This window comes from Periplaneta americana, chromosome 6, assembly GCF_040183065.1.
Source record: "Periplaneta americana isolate PAMFEO1 chromosome 6, P.americana_PAMFEO1_priV1, whole genome shotgun sequence".
Classification (NCBI taxonomy): Eukaryota; Metazoa; Arthropoda; class Insecta; order Blattodea; family Blattidae; genus Periplaneta; species Periplaneta americana.
This window is the reverse complement of record NC_091122.1, coordinates 129,059,517-129,077,819: the sequence shown is the minus strand read 5'-3', so window position 1 is coordinate 129,077,819 and position 18,303 is coordinate 129,059,517. Positions and strand designations below refer to the sequence as shown.

General features: G+C 33.9%; 1 protein-coding gene across 2 annotated transcripts in view; it reads left to right on the top strand.

Annotated features, from left to right (window-relative positions):
- LOC138701728 (uncharacterized) overlaps positions 1-18,303 on the top strand; it is a 155,006-nt gene that overhangs the window by 84,344 nt on the left and 52,359 nt on the right. Inside the window, exon 1 of one of the 2 annotated variants that reach the window (XM_069828937.1) lies at positions 461-594. The exons of the other annotated variant lie outside the window; for it this stretch is intronic. Within the exon in view, the coding sequence (XP_069685038.1) occupies positions 562-594 (33 nt within the window). The 5' untranslated portion in view covers positions 461-561. Of the gene's footprint in view, positions 1-460; positions 595-18,303 lie in introns of those variants that run through there. 2 annotated transcript variants of the gene reach the window in all.

The window sequence follows — 18,303 nt, the reverse complement described above, 5'->3', positions numbered from 1 at the left end:
AACTTGGTTTTGAAAAAAGTGGCCCTAAATTACCCTTAAAGGACCCTCTCTGAAGGGTGACGTGTAAGTTCCTACACGATCAAAACAAATATAAAATAAACTTTACGTTTCTGAACTAGACAAAATTTTCCCTGTCACTTTGTCCAGATTTGGGACTGGTAACCAAATAATTTGGTAGGTGTGTTAAAAATTTTATCTTATAATTTATAAAGCGATATGAGACCATTTCTTGCATTTAGTCTGCACTTGGTCCATTTGTTTCATCATCTCCCGTTTATTGATGAATTCTATTTTTATATAATCGTGAGAGGCCTATCCGGTTTTCTGAATAGTGCCGGTATTTTTTTTTTAATGTATTGCTACTTATTTTGCGATTTCGTGTCTTTTCTGGACTGAATCCCTAATCGGCAACTATGGATTTTAATGTATGTGTCTGTCTGTAATGACTTCAAAACTTCCAGAAAGTTGAAAATGAGTGGTGAAAATTGGAGTTGAGAGACGAATGAAAAAATTCATACGTATTAGTGGTATTTGGTAACGTTGTTTTGTAAAGACCATAATATGTGGTGGAAACGTCTTTCTTTCTTCGCTAATGTAAGTACCTAATAAATAGTCACAGAACTCGTCAAGGTTTGCTGATGTGGTTTTATAGCCATTAACTAGTTCTTGTAGCATTCTGTTGCCTCTTCTGGGAAGAGAAAAGGAAGTTCATAGCAGTAATGTAACGATTTTCCGGCTTCAGATTCACCTTTAACGTAATCTTGTGCAAGATATTCTTGTTAGTGTTGCTGAACTCTGTTCGCCCCTTCTCCTCTGGGGATAGGAGTTGGAGTTTAGAGACTAATGTTAAGATTCACACACATTAGCAAAAGGTAAAGGTATTCCCTATATATGCCATGAGGCCATTTTGGAAGCATGACCTCGGCATTAGAATGAGGTGGTGTGATCGATACCACGCTGCTACCACCTTTTTTCCCCTGAGAAGGATCCGGTATTGAATTTGATAGAAGGCGGAGTGAACCTTTGGATCATTCTGGAAGTCTGATAACGAGAAAATCCCATCACCACCCGGAATCGATCCCCGGACCTTCCAGTCTGTAGCCGGATGCAACAGACATTAATGCACGGCCGGGCAACTGAACGCTTCGTGGAGCAACGGAGAGCGGCTCTTGCTCACGAAATACTACTGCCAGCTCTTCAGTGCAAAACAGCTTATTACAGATGAGGTCAGAAGCAAAGGGGTATAAGTGCACTTAAGTTATTTTTTAGAAAATGTGGTTGAAAGTACTTAAGCTTTCGTAAATTTTGTGAAATTTTTCGTTTCAATTTTAGTGTGTGATGTGGTTAAAAGATATATCCCTTTGCCAATAAAATTTTAGTTTATTTAATTTGCCCTGGATGTACCCAACTCGTGTTCTTAGAAATGTTACTTGTACCCCTTTGCTTTTGACCTCAAATTACAGATATCTATCGCGCATGGATTAATAGGAATCCTATTCACTCGCAACAATTAATATATTTTAAATGGGATTGAAATAACCATATTTTAAATAATTAGAATATTCGTGTTTGAGAAGAAACTTTAGACCATTTCCCACTGACATCCGCCATGTTGCCTTTTCTTGCGTTACCAACAGAAGCAACTATACCATGCCAGTTTGAAATTAATGTATGCCGTGGAAAAAATTCCTATACTTCATCTATCATTATTTGTTATCAGATTATTCGAATGAGAACAAGCTCTAAAAACCTTAATAAACCAAACCTAACCTTCGTCATATTAATCAACATTTCCTACCCAATTTAGTATTTAGAGGATTATTACAAATTAGTATTACTTTTGACGAGTTGTTTCTTATGTTGGCGACATTGTTTGTATACAATTGTGTGCAAAAATGGCAGAACTGCAGTAGTGGGAAATGGTCTAAAGAGTACCTAGATAAACTTATACAATACGTATATATAGCGCTCAATAAGAGTACATAATGTAGTATGATGTTCCTCTACAGTACATATGCAGTGCTGTAACTGAAAAAAAAAAAAAAACATTACTGGAACTCGGTTATTTCAGAAGTCCCTAAATTGTGCTTCATCAGTCGTTTGCTGTATTTTTTTTCTCTCGCTGTTATTTATACTCGCTTTAACATCTTTGGTCTTAACGCGAGTTAATCTTTGGTTGAAATCCGAAGGCCTGTGTACTATTGTTGAGACTGGTTCTATTGTTGTGAACTAGAAGGCGACTGTATATGTATGACTGATTTCTTATGAATATGATTTCGGTGATGAATGAGGCCGGTGATTTTCAGGGATGATGTGGCCCGAATTTCCTGGCATTTGCCTTACGGTTGAGGAAAAACCCTGAAAAACCTCAACCAGGAAATTCAACCCGACCGGGAATCGAACCCGGGCCCTCTGTGTAAGAGACCAGCATGCTGACTCCTACACCACAGAGGTCGTCATTTGCTGTATTATTTATACTGGAATTGTAGAATTCTAATATTATTTTTACTGGAACTGCGTTTCGGTGCGTTCCTGCCCAACTAGAGCACTATGCTTATTACATGATTTACTTTTTATATAACTATAATCAGATTTTCTCCAGATGACATACAATAACACAGGGTTGCCATGTTTTCGCTCTTTACATGACGAAGGATCATTTTGAATGACTTTTTCATGCTCTCTGCAAAAATGAAATCCGTTTTCGTCAAACACCCACAGTTTTTACGTAAATCCTTAAGTTCGCTATATTTAAATTTCGCGAGTAATCGTATACTGCAATCGATATAATCTATAGTAAAGTGATTGAACACGATCGACTGAAAAACAATCGATACTTCACGAGTTGTTTAGAAGTACACAGAAGCATTACATTCAAAAGATAATAATTTTGAAGTGAAATTTATATATCTAAACGTTATCAGGTTATTTCAAATACGATTTATGAATGTAGTTGACAATTTCTTAGGGAATAGGAAACATCCAGATTTCAAAAACATTGTAGAAAATATGTTGGTAGCTATGACATATTTAGGATGCAATATGAGCATTATTCATAGCCATCTTGATTTCTTCCCTGATTGTCTTGGAGAATATAGCTAAGAACATGGAGAAACATCAAGATATGAAAGAAATAGAAAAACCTTATCAAGGAGGTGGGATGAAATGATGATGGCTGACTACTGTTGGTCTATGAAAAGAGACAATGTGGAGTTGCAACATACAAGACAATCTCGAAGACAGAACTTTCAGGTGAAGAGGAAGCTGTATTGAAAAATGAAATGTCTGCGTGAGACTTGGAGTGATTTGTACCTAAATTGTGAATATGAACAAGATAGTGCTGTTTGATTTTGTTTACTATATAGACATTTTCAGAGATTACTTGATTTATGTATTTAAATGGGTTAAGGGGTTAGGTACAACTTACAGCAGTAAAATTTTGGAAATATTCAACATTCTTTTCCTCCATTACTGTATCTTGTACAATAATGAAAATTAGTATGTGTAAAACACTGTCCTTCTGCTAAATGAAAAAAAAAATATCTTTACAATAAAAAATTATTTACTTTTATTTTTCTTTTTCAAAATTTTGTGCAGTGATGAAGCGTTTCTCACATAACTCAAAAACTACCCAGCATTCTGTGATGAAATTTTTTGTGTATATTTATGCATGTCATATCTACAATATTATGAAAGATCACTTCTCTATCTTTGGTAGATTGTCTGATAAAAATAAATTCATTTAAAAAAATGGTCAAATATCAGTATTTTCCTCTAACATAAAATAAAAAATATATATATTATTTATTAAGCAATGTAGTTGAAAGAGCATGATATTGTAAACATGAGTTTCAGCAATAAACTAAAAGAGAGAGAACGTGAAAAAGTTAACAAGTTTATGAGTTATGACGGAAATGCTTCATCACTGCACAGTAAACTGTCACCATTTTGAATTTTGAAAAAAAAAATGTAACCTATAAATAATTTTTTAAATCGTAAAAATATCTTTTTCATGTAGTAGGACAGTGTTTCACATATACCAATTTTCATTATTGTACAAAATACAGTAATGGAGAAAAAATGTTGAATATTTCCAAAAAATTTACTGTTTTAAGCTGTATCTAACCCTTAATTTTGCATGATTGAAGCTATAAATATTGTAATTCTTCAAATCATTAATACAAATGTTTCCATAAGTGAAAGGAAAAATCTAACTTCAGATCCTTCAACAGAAGCCAACATCAATTATATTAATCAAAATCAGTCTTCGATATTAAAATCCTTGAACCAAAATTTAATCGCGCAACTCTGTGTAATTCATCGCTGTGTAACAAAATACAAAACTGTAAAAATAGTCAATATGATATAGATATCCGTAGTATTTGGTACTGCCTCATTTAACGATGTTTTTCAACAACTGGATTATTTAGCATCAAAATGAAACTCTGGGTGACAACTGATTTCCTAAGAGACGCCTGTCGTACCTTTGGGATTTTTACATGCCGAAAATCACGTATTTCCACCAAAAGTTGTTGTTTATTATTTTCGTTCGTTCTTCTTCTTCTTCTTCTTCTTCTTCTTCTTCTTCTTCTTCTTCTTCTTCAAAGTAAGGTGACAACGTGGTCAGAGATGGATTCATATATTTGTCTGCAGCACGATAGCACTTTGAGATTGAACATGACGAGATACATTGTTCCAAATAATATTGATCAACATCACCACCACGACCACCACAATCAGCACCACAACTAATATTACCTTAACAACAAAGACTAACATGGCCACCATAACCAACACGATCATTGTCACTACAGTTGCAATTGTCATCCTGATACGTCATCAGTAGAGACAGGATTTCCATGCATTATCAAATCATGAAATATGTATGTATTCATTCAAGCACCATCAAAAACCCAAACATGCACAATGAATGAAATAAAACATAAAAATATGAGGTATAGATTATGATTATGGAAGACTGAACTTCATGTATTTTACCGGTAGGCTAGATGATTTCTTTCTATGATTGTGATACAGATGCTACATGCTCCTCAACTTAAACTGTTTTAGAAAATTTAATCGGAAAAAAACAGATATTATTGTGCTTTAGATAATAAATTATCTACTAAATAATGTGCCTCTTCTAGAAATAGGATTTATTTGATCGAGAGCCATAAAAATAAAGTAAAATTACTTTGCATAGATATTTTTAGACCATTCCAAACGATCAGTACATTCAACATATTCTGTGCAAATGAATCAATATTTTCTCAGATAGAAAATGGTATGAATGCTCTTTTACAACCTTCACGAAAGACTATTTTCTCCATCCGTTCTAATGCATTCCTTCCCTTTAATCCTCAACACTATAGCTCACAGCCACCGGCGTAGCTCGTCGGCTGAAGCGCTTGCCTGCTGATCCGGAGTTGCGCTCGAGCACGGGTTCGATTCCCGCTTGGACTGATTACCTGGTTGAGTTTTTCCGAGATTTTCCCAACTAAGGCGAATGTCAGGTAATATATGGTGAATCCTCGGTCTCACCTCGCCAAATACCATCTCGTTATCACCATGCCTATCGACGCTAAATAACCGAGTGTCGTTAAATAATCAACTAAAAAAGTGTTGCTCACTTCTTGCACCTCGATTTTTTAGTTGTTTATTTATCGACGCTGTATCAACTACTAGGTTATTTAGCGTCGATGGAATTGTGATAGCGAGACGGTATTTGGCGAGATGAGACCGAGGGTTATTTATAGATTACCTGACATTCGCCTTACGGTTAGGGAAACCTCGGAAAAAACAACCAGATAATCAATCCAAGCGGAAATTGAACTCACGCCCGAGCGTAGCTTCGGATTAACAACAAACGCGTCAAATGCTTGCGCTATTAAAAATTACGCCAGTGGTCGTACCTAGAACTGGAGTCATAACAATACTTCACACAGTCAATATCACGCAATACTCTGATAATGCCACGCTACCGTTTTTCAGCCAATCATGAAGCTTACTAAGGCTAATTGACCAATAACAATCGAACTACATTGAAAGTTTAATGCCGCTCAGAACTAATACATGTTTTTTTCTTCTTCAATGAGTTGTTTTATTCCAACATGCTGGAAATACTAAGAAACATTAGCAATCAAATGCTTACATGAAGCACATAAGGTCATCATGCAACTGCCATTACAAAAAAAAATACTATTCACTTTATTACTGTTAAGAGTTCACAATAATATATTGGATTGGAGCATAAGTTCGTAGAGTTTTTCTGTACTTTCATTAATTTAATAGTACTATAGTAACATTAGTCCCGCGCCGTGGCGTCGCGGTCTAAGGCATCCCGCCTAGGACTCGCGTTACGGAATGCGCGCTGGTTCGAATCCTCATGGGGGAAGAAATTTTCTCATGAAATTTCGGCCAGTGTATGGGACCGATGCCCACCCAGCATCGTGATGCACTTGGGGAGCTACGATAGGTAGCGAAATCCGGTTGCGAATACCAGCTATAACGGCTGGGGGGATCATCGCGCTAACCACCGATACCTCCATTCTGGTTGGATGATCGTCCACCTCTGTTTCGGCATGTGGGCGTGAGGCCAGCAGCCGGCTGGTCGGTCTAGGCCCTTCACGGGCTGTAGCGCCACGGATTATTATTATAGTAACATTAACATCATAATATTGTACAGTGAAACTTCTCACTAGTGGACACCGCCGTGGAAAAATTAAATGTCCGTTATTGAGAAGTGTCCGTTATTTAGAAAATCGTTAGTATATGTATACAGTACATCAAAATACAAATATCAGTAAGTTTGCTTTTCCAGTCAGATGCAATTTCTGGATGAACAGAAGCAGATTCACCACATACACTTTTGTAGGAAATATTGTGTCGTGACCGAAACTTGTCTAGCCAACCACCCGAAGCTTTAAAATTAGAATAAACCAACTCTTTTGCAATTTCTAAGGCTTTCTCTCTAATCAAGGTCCGAGATAAAGGCATCTTATTTGCTCTAGCACGGCAGAACCATTCATATGTTAAATTGTCAATGGCAAGCCCCTCAGCTTTAGGAAAAGCTCTTTTTGGGTTCTCATTTGCATTCTCAGTGTATGATTTTTAAAATAGGCTAACACCCTTGTTTTTCAAAATTTCACTAACCTGAGATTTTCCCACATTAAACTTTGTGGCCAGCTCACGAACACTTAATTTCTCCTTCTCACTATGCTTTACAATATCCACTTTCTCTTTTAGTGACAAACGTTTACGTTTTTGTGACATTTTTAATGTGACTGTACTTCCGGACACTCAACTTGACAAACTAAGAAAGTACGGACTGCTCACGTACAGTATCACAACTAGCAACTGTGCTGCTTACCTTCAATAAAGTACAAGAACGTTCAAATGCACTATAATGATTGTTGCAAAGAATTTCGTTAGATTTCCGTTTAATTTACAACAGCTTTTTCTTTTTTTTTCTTTCACGCTGTCCGTTATTTGGAAGTTTTAATTGTTGTTGGGAGATACATTTCAGTGTCCGCGTCCGTTATTGAGAATGACCGCTATTTGGAAGAATTTTATCATAAGGGTCAATGTTATTTTGCAGGGGAATTTTAAAATGTTCCTTATTGAGAGGAGTCCGCTATTGGGAAGTGTCCGTTAAGGGAAGTTTCACTGTATTCACAATAGTGATGGAGGAAATAAATTAAATACCGATATATTGATATTGCAAAACTAATTTCGATAGACGATATAAATCGCAGAAAATATATCGATATATAGAACGATTATCGATATATCGCTATTCCGTAAGCAAATTGCATTTTCAGACGTACATTTACTGTATTACAATAAAATTACTTAAATTTTAATACTCCTGTTTACCAATGAAATTACTGTAACATCATATCGGTCAAAAGCATAAATGTAAAATTGTAACAATAAACAATTCATTTTCAATACCATATGATGTAGGTCCTAACCTAAATCAAAATTATGGTGGAGGCAAGGGAGCTTAAATGATATAGTGGGAAAGAGTTAAGTGAACTCTACATGGTGAAGTATTTGATATTGGAACACGATTCAATTATTCTAATGTTATATAGGATTCAATCCAGGACACAGATAGCCTATAATGCTCTTTTCTACCTAACAACGTAATCATTTTTAAATGTAAGGAACAAGTTTTAACAAACTTCACAGTTGATTTGATACAGTCCTTCTATAGTAAGTTCCCATTGCAAGTTATTGTTACACTCCAACATTCCAAACAACAATGGTGATGATTATAGGGATAGAATTTTTATGCACTAAAATATATAATAAGAAAACAGAATGTCAGCACTAGGTTGTGCATAGAAATCACAGACGTAAACAAAATAAATGTCACATCGGTATTAAATTCTTGTTTCTCTTTCATTTCATAACATAGAAATAAAAGTTTTGATATCCGTTTTGAGGTCAGACGGTTCCCATTCAGGTTGGGAGTTGCTCTCTTGCCTTGGAGAACATTAATAACAATATTAAAACAGGAGTAGATAAACCTCCCGTCTGTCTCACGTTCGCGCACGCTGCATTTTGAATTTGGTGCTGCATATTAAACAGTTTGAATTCGAATTCCAGCCCAGCCAATTAGAACAAGGTATTGAGTGAAGTTGCACAATTATGTAACCTTCAGTAGTGCCATCTCTCGGCGGAGTTGTCTAGTGTGGATTTTGTTGTTGTTGATAATGATAATAATTCCACAAAAAAATCAATAGATTTATGACAAAACCGATATTTTATTTTATTATTTTACGACGCTGTATCAACATCTAGGTTATTTAGCGTCTGAATGATATGAAGGTGATAATGCCGGTGAAATGAGTCCGGGATCCAGCACCGAAAGTTACCCAGCATTTGCTCGTATTGGGTTGAGGGAAAACCCCGGAAAAAAACCTCAACCAGGTAACTTGTCCCGACCGGGATTCGAACCCGGGCCACCTGGTTTCGCAGTCAGACGCGCTGACCGTTACTCCACAGGTGTGGACAAAAAACCGATATATTATACCATATATATTAAATAAAAATTTCGGTATCGATATATCGCTATATCGAAACGAAAATATCGGTATTTCGTAAAAACCGATATATTTTTCCCATCTCTAATTCACAATCCTCTCACTCGATCGGCAATGTACTCGCCTTCAGTGTCAACGACCTTCTCCCAACGTTCAGATAGGAGTTCAGTGCCACTGCTGTAGAACTGCTGTGCTTTTGAGTTGAAGAAATCAGTGATCCAAGTGCCAAGACCGTCTTCATCAGAAAAGACTTGTCCCTGAATGTGATTAGTAGGCCTGCCGTTGTACTACCAGTGCGCTTCGTGTGCCTCTGACTTCGAGTAGGCCTACGTCTCAGAGTTGGGGTGCGTTAACGCAGTGTCTTTCGTTCGTTTGAACGAGCATTCTTGAGGAGTTGATAGATCTTTCAGTATCGGCATCATCTCTTTCAATAGGCAATAATACTCTTGGTACAATGCATCACCATTTTAAAAGTCCAGTTTTATATTAACATGCAATATATTCACAATTTCAGTAAGTACACTGAATGTGAAAGTATCATTAAGGCTTAGAAAAGTGATTTTCTTAAGAAGTGAAGAATAGTAATCAAACCATTTTTGCAAATAGTCACTGGCCCTCTGATACACATTCAGTGCTTCCTTCTTAAAGAGATACACATAGTATCACTCAAGTGATTTACTACCAAGCCATGTCACCAATGAGCACCACGAACTCGCTTTTATGTTCTATCCAAAGAGTTTATAATACTTACAAGCTCTTTGTTTCTATTCATCAAAAAGTATATCGTATAATTATAAAATGTCTTTGGTAGCCATTGCAAACCAGCGAATAGGGATTATATAGAATGGACACTGAGCGAATTTTTCTGTTTTGTTTCTCTGTGCGGCGGCGTTTAGTTCCACTTTCAAGCGCTAGAGGTTAGTGTAATCGAGCACACGCTAAGATAATAATTGAGAATAGAGTTGAGACAAGATCCAAACATCGCCTACCTTATTGCATAATCCAGTAAAGCTTTTCCTTATTTCTCAGCGACAAACTAGTAATAATAATTTTTCATATTTTAGATATAATAAATTATATTATAAAATAATATAATACATTATAAAATTATGTATCAAATTCGTTTAATATTTGTATACAATATAATATAGGTATATGGTTTTACTTTTCATAAGAGTTTTGTTTTTTCCATTTTCAGTGCTATAAAATCATTATATATTTTAATTGTTGGGGTCAATGTCTCAGCTCTCATTATAAAGGAACTCTATAGAGTCTAGACATTACAGTTAATGATAGATTTATTATTTCATGGGTCCAATTTATTTTATTTGAGTACATAATGTACCTAGATGTATTAATTGTAAATGTTATATTTCCGCTGTGTCGACTGCTAGCTGGTGTGATGTCAGTGCCAACTCCTGGGAGAAAGCAGAATCTCACAATGAAACTGGTTTGAAGATCATTGAAATCAGTCCTGCTACATCAAAGGTACCGACGCGAAGTGTCCATACTGTATAATTATCTATACGCTGTTGCAAACTACATCGGATCTCTAATAATGAAATATCAGTATGAAATTTCAGAATATAATATTGCAATGAAAAAAATCCGAACATTAAGCGTTCTGAAATAATTTAATTTTTTTCCTGCATAGAGGACTGATTTCCTGACAATCCAGAAAAATTCCGGACGGTTGGCAACCCTAAGCGGGTCGCCTGTGCCATGTTCACAGTTCTAGTCAATCAGAAATTTCAGCAGTGATGCCAACCGTACCATAATTAGTTGATTTAAGGGAGGAGGTACACTTTTCGCCAGCATAATTTTACTATACTTCAATTTTTTTTCTCACAATCTATAGATCCTCTGGAAACAAATATTAGCATGCTTAATATACACTATTTGTACATCAATAAAATATGATGTTAATGTTTTTGTAAAACCAATAGTTATCTTTTTAATTATGATAATGTTTTTAAATTTTTTTCAACCGGGCACCGTTATGATGAATTACTTAAATATACTTCTTTTGATCTATTTTTAATAAATATGTCTACAACATATATTAGAATCTGTATACTACTATGTTAGTTTTACAAATGTTTTTGTTTTTTTTTTATTTCACTTTATACTAATAATTTTAAGGTTTTTGAAAACCCAATAGTATTTTTTTTAATTATGATTATTTTTTTAGATTTTTTCAGCCGGGCAGCGTTATGATGAATTACTTAAATATTTGAATTTTGTTATAATTATTCTTTCATCTATTTTTAAAAACATATCTACAACATATACTAGAATCTGTAACATGTTAGCTTTACAAATGTTTTTGTTTTTTATTTCACTTCATATTAATAATTTTAATGTTTTTGAAAATCCAATAGTTTTTTTTAATTACGAATATTTTTTTTAGAATTTTTCTCTGCCGAGCAGCGTTATGTTAAATTATTTAAATATTTGAATTTTAATGTAATTTTTCTTTTTATCTATTTTTTTATAAACATGTCTACAGCATATACTAGAATCTGTAACACGTTAGTTTTACAAATGTTTTTGTTTTTTTTTTTATTTCACTTTATACTACAAATTTTAGTGTTTTTGAAACCCCAATAGTATTCTTTTTAATTGTGAATATTTTTTAGATTTTTTTTTCAGCCGGGCAGCGTTATGATGAACTACTTAAATATTTGAATTTTGTTATAATTATTCTTTCATCTATTTTTAATAAACATATCTACAACATATACTAGAATCTGTAACATGTTAGCTTTACAAATGTTTTTGTTTTTTATTTCACTTCATATTAATAATTTTAATGTTTTTGAAAATCCAATAGTTTTTTTTAATTGCGAATATTTTTTTTAGAATTTTTTTCTGTCGGGCAGCGTTATGTTAAATTATTTAAATATTTGAATTTTAATGTAATTTTTCTTTTTATCTATTTTTTTATAAACATGTCTACAGCATATACTAGAATCTGTAACACGTTAGTTTTACAAATGTTTTTTTTTTTATTTCACTTTATACTACTAATTTTAGTGTTTTTGAAAACCCAATAGTATTCTTTTTAATTGTGAATATTTTGTAGATTTTTTTCAGCCGGGCAGCGTTATGATGAATTACTTAAATATTTGAATTTTGATGTAATTTTTCTTTTGATCTATTTTTAATAAACATATCTACAATATATACTAGAATCTGTAACGCGTTAGTTTTACAAATGTTTTTGTTTTTTTATACTAATAATTTTAAGGTTTTTGAAAACCCAATAGTATTTTTTTTAATTATGATTTTTTTTAGATTTTTTTCAGGCGGGCAGCGTTATGATGAATTACTTAAATATTTGAATTTTGTTATAATTATTCTTTCATCTATTTTTAATAAACATATCTACAACATATACTAGAATCTGTAACATGTTAGCTTTACAAATGTTTTTGTTTTTTATTTCACTTCATATTAATAATTTTAATGTTTTTGAAAATCCAATAGTTTTTTTTTTAATTATGAAAATTTTTTTTTAGAATTTTTTTCTGCCGGGCAGCGTTATGTTAAATCATTTAAATATTTGAATTTTAATGTAATTTTTCTTTTGATCTATTTTTAATAAACATGTCTACAGCATATACTAGAATCTGTAACACGTTAGTTTTACAAATGTTTTTCTTTTTTTATACTAATAATTTTAATGTTTTTGAAAACCCAATAGCATTTTTTTAATTATGAAACTTTTTTTAGATTTTTTCAGCCGGGCAGCGTTATGATGAATTACTTAAATATTTGAATTTTGATGTAATTCTTCTTTTGATCTATTTTTAATAAACATATCTACAATATATACTAGAATCTGTAACACGTTAGTTTTACAAATGTTTTTGTTTTTTTATACTAATAATTTTAATGTTTTTGAAAACCCAATAGTATTTTTTTAATTGTGAATATTTTTTAGATTTTTTTTCAGCCGGGCAGCGTTATGATGAATTACTTAAATATTTGAATTTTGATGTAATTCTTCTTTTGATCTATTTTTAATAAACATATCTACAATATATACTAGAATCTGTAACACGTTAGTTTTACAAATGTTTTTTTATTTCACTTTATACTAATTTATTTTCAAAAAATGTTGATAAATATTATTAAAAATATAAACTATTCATTCTATCTTAAAGATTTTACTGTATGTTGCTCACATGAGAGAACTTTACATGCATACGAAGTTTCATTAAGATAATATCTTAAGACCGTTTTGGATTATCATTTAAACACTGCGCGACTGAAAAAAAAAATTCTCAAAAATGTTTCACAATAAAAAAAAACGATTGGGTTCTCAAAAACATAGCAATTATTTATTGATTTACAGATGGTGTATATTAGGCATGCCAGTTTTTGTTTCCAGAGGATTTGTAGGTTCAAAGGAAAAAAATGTTCAATATAGTAAAATTATACCTCCTTAAAGGTATGTTGTACCGCGCAGTGACTTCGTGGTCTAAGGCATCCTGGTTGAGTGGAAGAGAACGCTGGTTGAGTGGAAGAGAAGGCCTTACGGCCTTAACTCTGCCAGCTAAAATAAATTATTATTATTATTATTATTATTATTATTATTATTATTATTATTATCCTTCCTAGGACTCGCGTTACGGAATGCGCGCTGGTTCGAGTCCTCATGGGGGTTGTATGGGACCAGTGCCCACCCAGCATCGTGATGCACTTGGGGAACTACGATAGGTAGCGAAATCCGGTTGCGAAAGTCAGCTATAACGGCTGGGGGGATCATCGTGCTAACGATACTTCCATTCTGGTTGGATGATCGTTCACCTCTGCTCCGGCATGTGGGTGTGAGGCCAGCAGCCGGCTGGTCGGTCTGGGCCCTTCATGGGCTGTAGCGCCACGGATTATTATTATTATTATTATTATTATTATTATTATTATTATTATTATGTACCTAGAATTAACTCCATTACATTTCGGTCGGGCAAATAAGGCGGTTAATAACTTCAAACTAAACACACAACAATTTTACGAGTACAACGTCTCAAAGAATTACGAACTATTTTGGTTTTTATCATGCTTGTAAATATCGAAATAACATTCCGACAATTTGAGATTAAGGTGCAGTAAACTTTGAGTTCCAACCTAGCCTTAACGAAGTAAACAACTCAATTGTAATTTAAATGCATATTGCTTACAACAACCTCATACAGCCTATGTACTTCACTTCATGACAAAGGTTCGTTGATATATACGGCCATTTTATAGGAAGTAGAAGTAATGCTCACCTTGATAATAGCAATTGGAAGGACACAGCAGGAGGCTAATCGTACTCTGGGGAATACCAAGTATGATAATGTATGCCATGCTAGAAAAACAAGGAAAACAATGTTATATGTACAGATGTTAGATTATAAAATTAAGCTGATATCTTCTACTGCAGTGGCTCTCAAACTTATTAGCACTCTCTTTCTATAGATCAGTGTATTTGCAGACCCCTTCAAAGTCGTCAGTGAAATGATGTGTAGGTTATAGGGTCGCAAAAAGATCTGACGTTTTTTGAAATGAAACAACACAGTCGTATTTTAATGTGAGTTGATTTTTATTCTTTTATCGAAAAGAGGCGTTATTTCCATTTACTAACGCAAATAAAATAAAAATTCTGAAAGGAAAGAGAAATTTCCGTATCCAGAATAATTGCGGACCCTCAGAATGAGCTGCGCGAACCTCCGAGAGTCCGCGGACCCCACTTTGAGAACCAATATCATCTACTGTATTTTTGTGCTTCTGTGTATTGTCCATAAAAGGTCTGTGTAGTGCTGATAGATGACGGCATCATTTGTTTCATTTAACCCAGACAGGACATAATAAAGTATGTGTGCAGGGATAAATGAAGCACTAGGCATTAAATATAGCACGATGAAAGAGTAATGGAACGGAGAAAAATTCTCTCCGGCGCCCGGATTTGAACCCGGGTTTTCAGCTCTACGTGCTGACGCTTTATCCACTAAGCCACACCGGATTCCACCCCGGCGTCGGAAGAATCGTCTCAGTATTAAGTTCCAACTCTTGGGTTCCCTCTAGTGGCCGCCCTCTGCACTACGTCATAGATATCTATGAACCTAGGACCGAAGACCACACATGTGCTGAAGTGCACTCGTAATGAGTGACTAGTTGGCCGGGATCCGACGGAATAAGCGCCGTCTTAAATCATCTTTCATCGTATGATGACGCAGAATATCTGAATGGAAATATATGTACTTCGGTACATTAAAATAATATATATATATTATATGCGTAAATCACTCCGTGATTTAAGACGGCGCTTATTCCGTCGGATCCCGGCCAACTAGTCACTCATTACGAGTGCACCTCAGCACATGTGTGTGGTCTTCGGTCCTAGGTTCATAGATATCTATGACGTAGTGCAGAGGGCGGCCACTAGAGGGAACCCAAGAGTTGGAACTTAATACTGAGACGATTCTTCCGACGCCGGGGTGGAATCCGGTGTGGCTTAGTGAATAAAGCGTCAGCACGTAGAGCTGAAAACCCGAGTTCAAATCCCGGCGCCGGAGAGAATTTTTCTCCGTTCCATTACTCTTTCATCGTATGATGACGCAGAATATCTGCATGGAAATATCATATGTACTTCGGTACATTAAAATAATATACATATATTAAATATAGTGTTTTATAGAAATTTATTTTTGTTTTTTTATTTTTATTGCTAGTAAGTTTGAAATGAATACAAGTTAATACAATGAAAAATAAACTAGCCCACTCCTGAATGAGTAAGACTCGTGCTCAGGAGGGGATTCCAATACAGAAAAAAATAAAATTAAAATTGAGAATAAATGCAGATTAAAAAGTGTTTAATATGTTTAAAACCAAACTATAAATCCAATACAAATTATTATATTTTTTATTAATTTGGAGAGGATTCGTGGTTAAAATAATATTATAATAAAATTTGTCTAATAATCTGGGACCTTGACTCATGCTATGATAAAGAGCTGCATTGGTTTTACATTTAGGTTCAGATAAACGCAGAGAATTGATATTTTTAGTTCTATATTTATGTATATATCTTTCAAAGTTATTAAGATTTATGTGAAAATATTTTAATAAAATAAAATAATAAATTTGTTTGATGTCGGAAACTTTGAAATGTTTAAACAAGATTCAGTTGAGTAATCTTTCTGCTTTTTTAAACAAATGTTTAATAATTTTTTCTGTAGTAAAATTAAAGGATACAGTTTGGATTTATAAGTTCCACCCCAATCTATAATACCTACCATACATAAATATAGATTGAAATAATGCTAAACAAATTATACGTAAAAGTAAATACTATTACAAAACTGAGGAAGTGATTTATCATAAAGAAATGTTTAAAGAGTTCAGATAAACGGTCGATGGTTGTAAACCCTTCTTGTTATAGTGTGGGTGAATTTCCACAAAAACAAGGCCTTACAAAAGTTTCAGTTGCTACATTGTTAAATCTTAAAGGAAAGAATATTCTTATAACCTCATTATAAACCAATTATGCATCTATTTTGACATCTAGATTACTTTTAAATGCCGTTTTTCATAAACAGATAAATAAAATTAGAAATAAGTAAAACCTACAAATAGCTATTTTCTGTGAATTTCTGTGAAATTGCAGATATTCAGTTAAATCGTACAACATAAGAATAAATTAAATGAAGGGTTCAGAGTCATAGTGGGCTAAGCGCCATTTATTAAAAACGGAGAAAGCAAGGGTTAAAGTTAAGTGAATACCGGTACCATAATTTATTGAAGATTGACATGGCATTTAGTTTTAATGTGTATACTTTATATTACTTGCTATATGTTTCCATTGAATTATGATAATAACTTCATTTTAACTCTTGTTTTCTACGGTTTTAGTAAATGGTAAATGGCCCACTATGGTTCTGAACCCTTGAAATATCGTATTTTTTGGATTATAAACCATTTTATGTGCAATCCAGAAAACAAATGTTCATTTTTTTTTTTTTTTTTGGTTACACACTAATTGACTGCATTTATGTGTGTCTTTTAAATACTAGTTGAGTCCAGTTTCCTAAATTGTAGGTACCTAAATTCAGGCGATGTGCTAGGTGAGAAGAAACTCCGAGTTCCCTCAGGAATGTGACTCTGTACACGTAGCCGGTGACGTCTCCTCCAAACTCGTGCAGGTGGTAACATGCCGCTGTGTTCCATATCTGTGGACACCGTGCCGTAAATGTCTGACTACAAGAATTTCATCAGAGGGGCCTTGGTTCAAACGTTGACAGACTTTTTATGTATTTTAGTGTACTGAGTTTGGGATACATTTTCTCCTACTGCCTTTGAATCTCAATTGATTACATTCCATGATTACTTCATTATCGCCAGATCATATCACTAATTTGGAGTAATTTTTGGCTCCATTTGAATTGCAGTAGTACCAATTTTGAGGTGTTCTCTGGAATACGAACTTAACTACAAAATCTTTTAATAATTTATTACAAATAATTTATCAGCATATCAATAACAACCTCATAAAATTACTTACAAAAACACTCCCAAAAATAATATACACTTATAAAAAAATAAATAAAAAAATTATTGGATTAACAATATTTTCACCGTTACAATTACACATATATAAACAATAAATATAAACATTTACATAGAGATAAAAAATTTTACATGAGAAAAAGTTCGTCCAAAGGGCTGAACTCTGGAAGAGTACCCAAAACGCTCATTGCATTTCCGCGTTGAATAGCAATACTTGAGCGTTGACACAAATAAGTAGTGCAACTGCGATCACCAGTAATGGAGATCAAAATTTGGCCGATTTGAGATACCAAAACTTTAGCGTCATGACTCCAAGGACCGAAGGTCTCCACAGCAAATGGGACGAAGACATAATTGTCTAAAAGATGAGCATATTTATTGACTTTCTTCTTCACGGCTAATTCAGCAGCAGATGCAGAAAATCTAACATTTGACATCTGGTATAACAGCATTACGCAGAATGACATTGAAATGTTTGTTGGAGGGAAATATATTTTGTCAGGAAGGAGATGTGTTACTAAGGATTGAATATAATATGTTGGAAACGGAAAAACGACGCAACCTATGTTAAGTTGTTATTCCAGGGAACGCCTCAATTATAGCCAACAGGCTGCGCTAGCAACAATTTTTTTTTGTTTTCCCACCTCTTATACACTTAACCTAAAACGCTCACTTCCTCAAATTCTGTTTTAAATTGAAA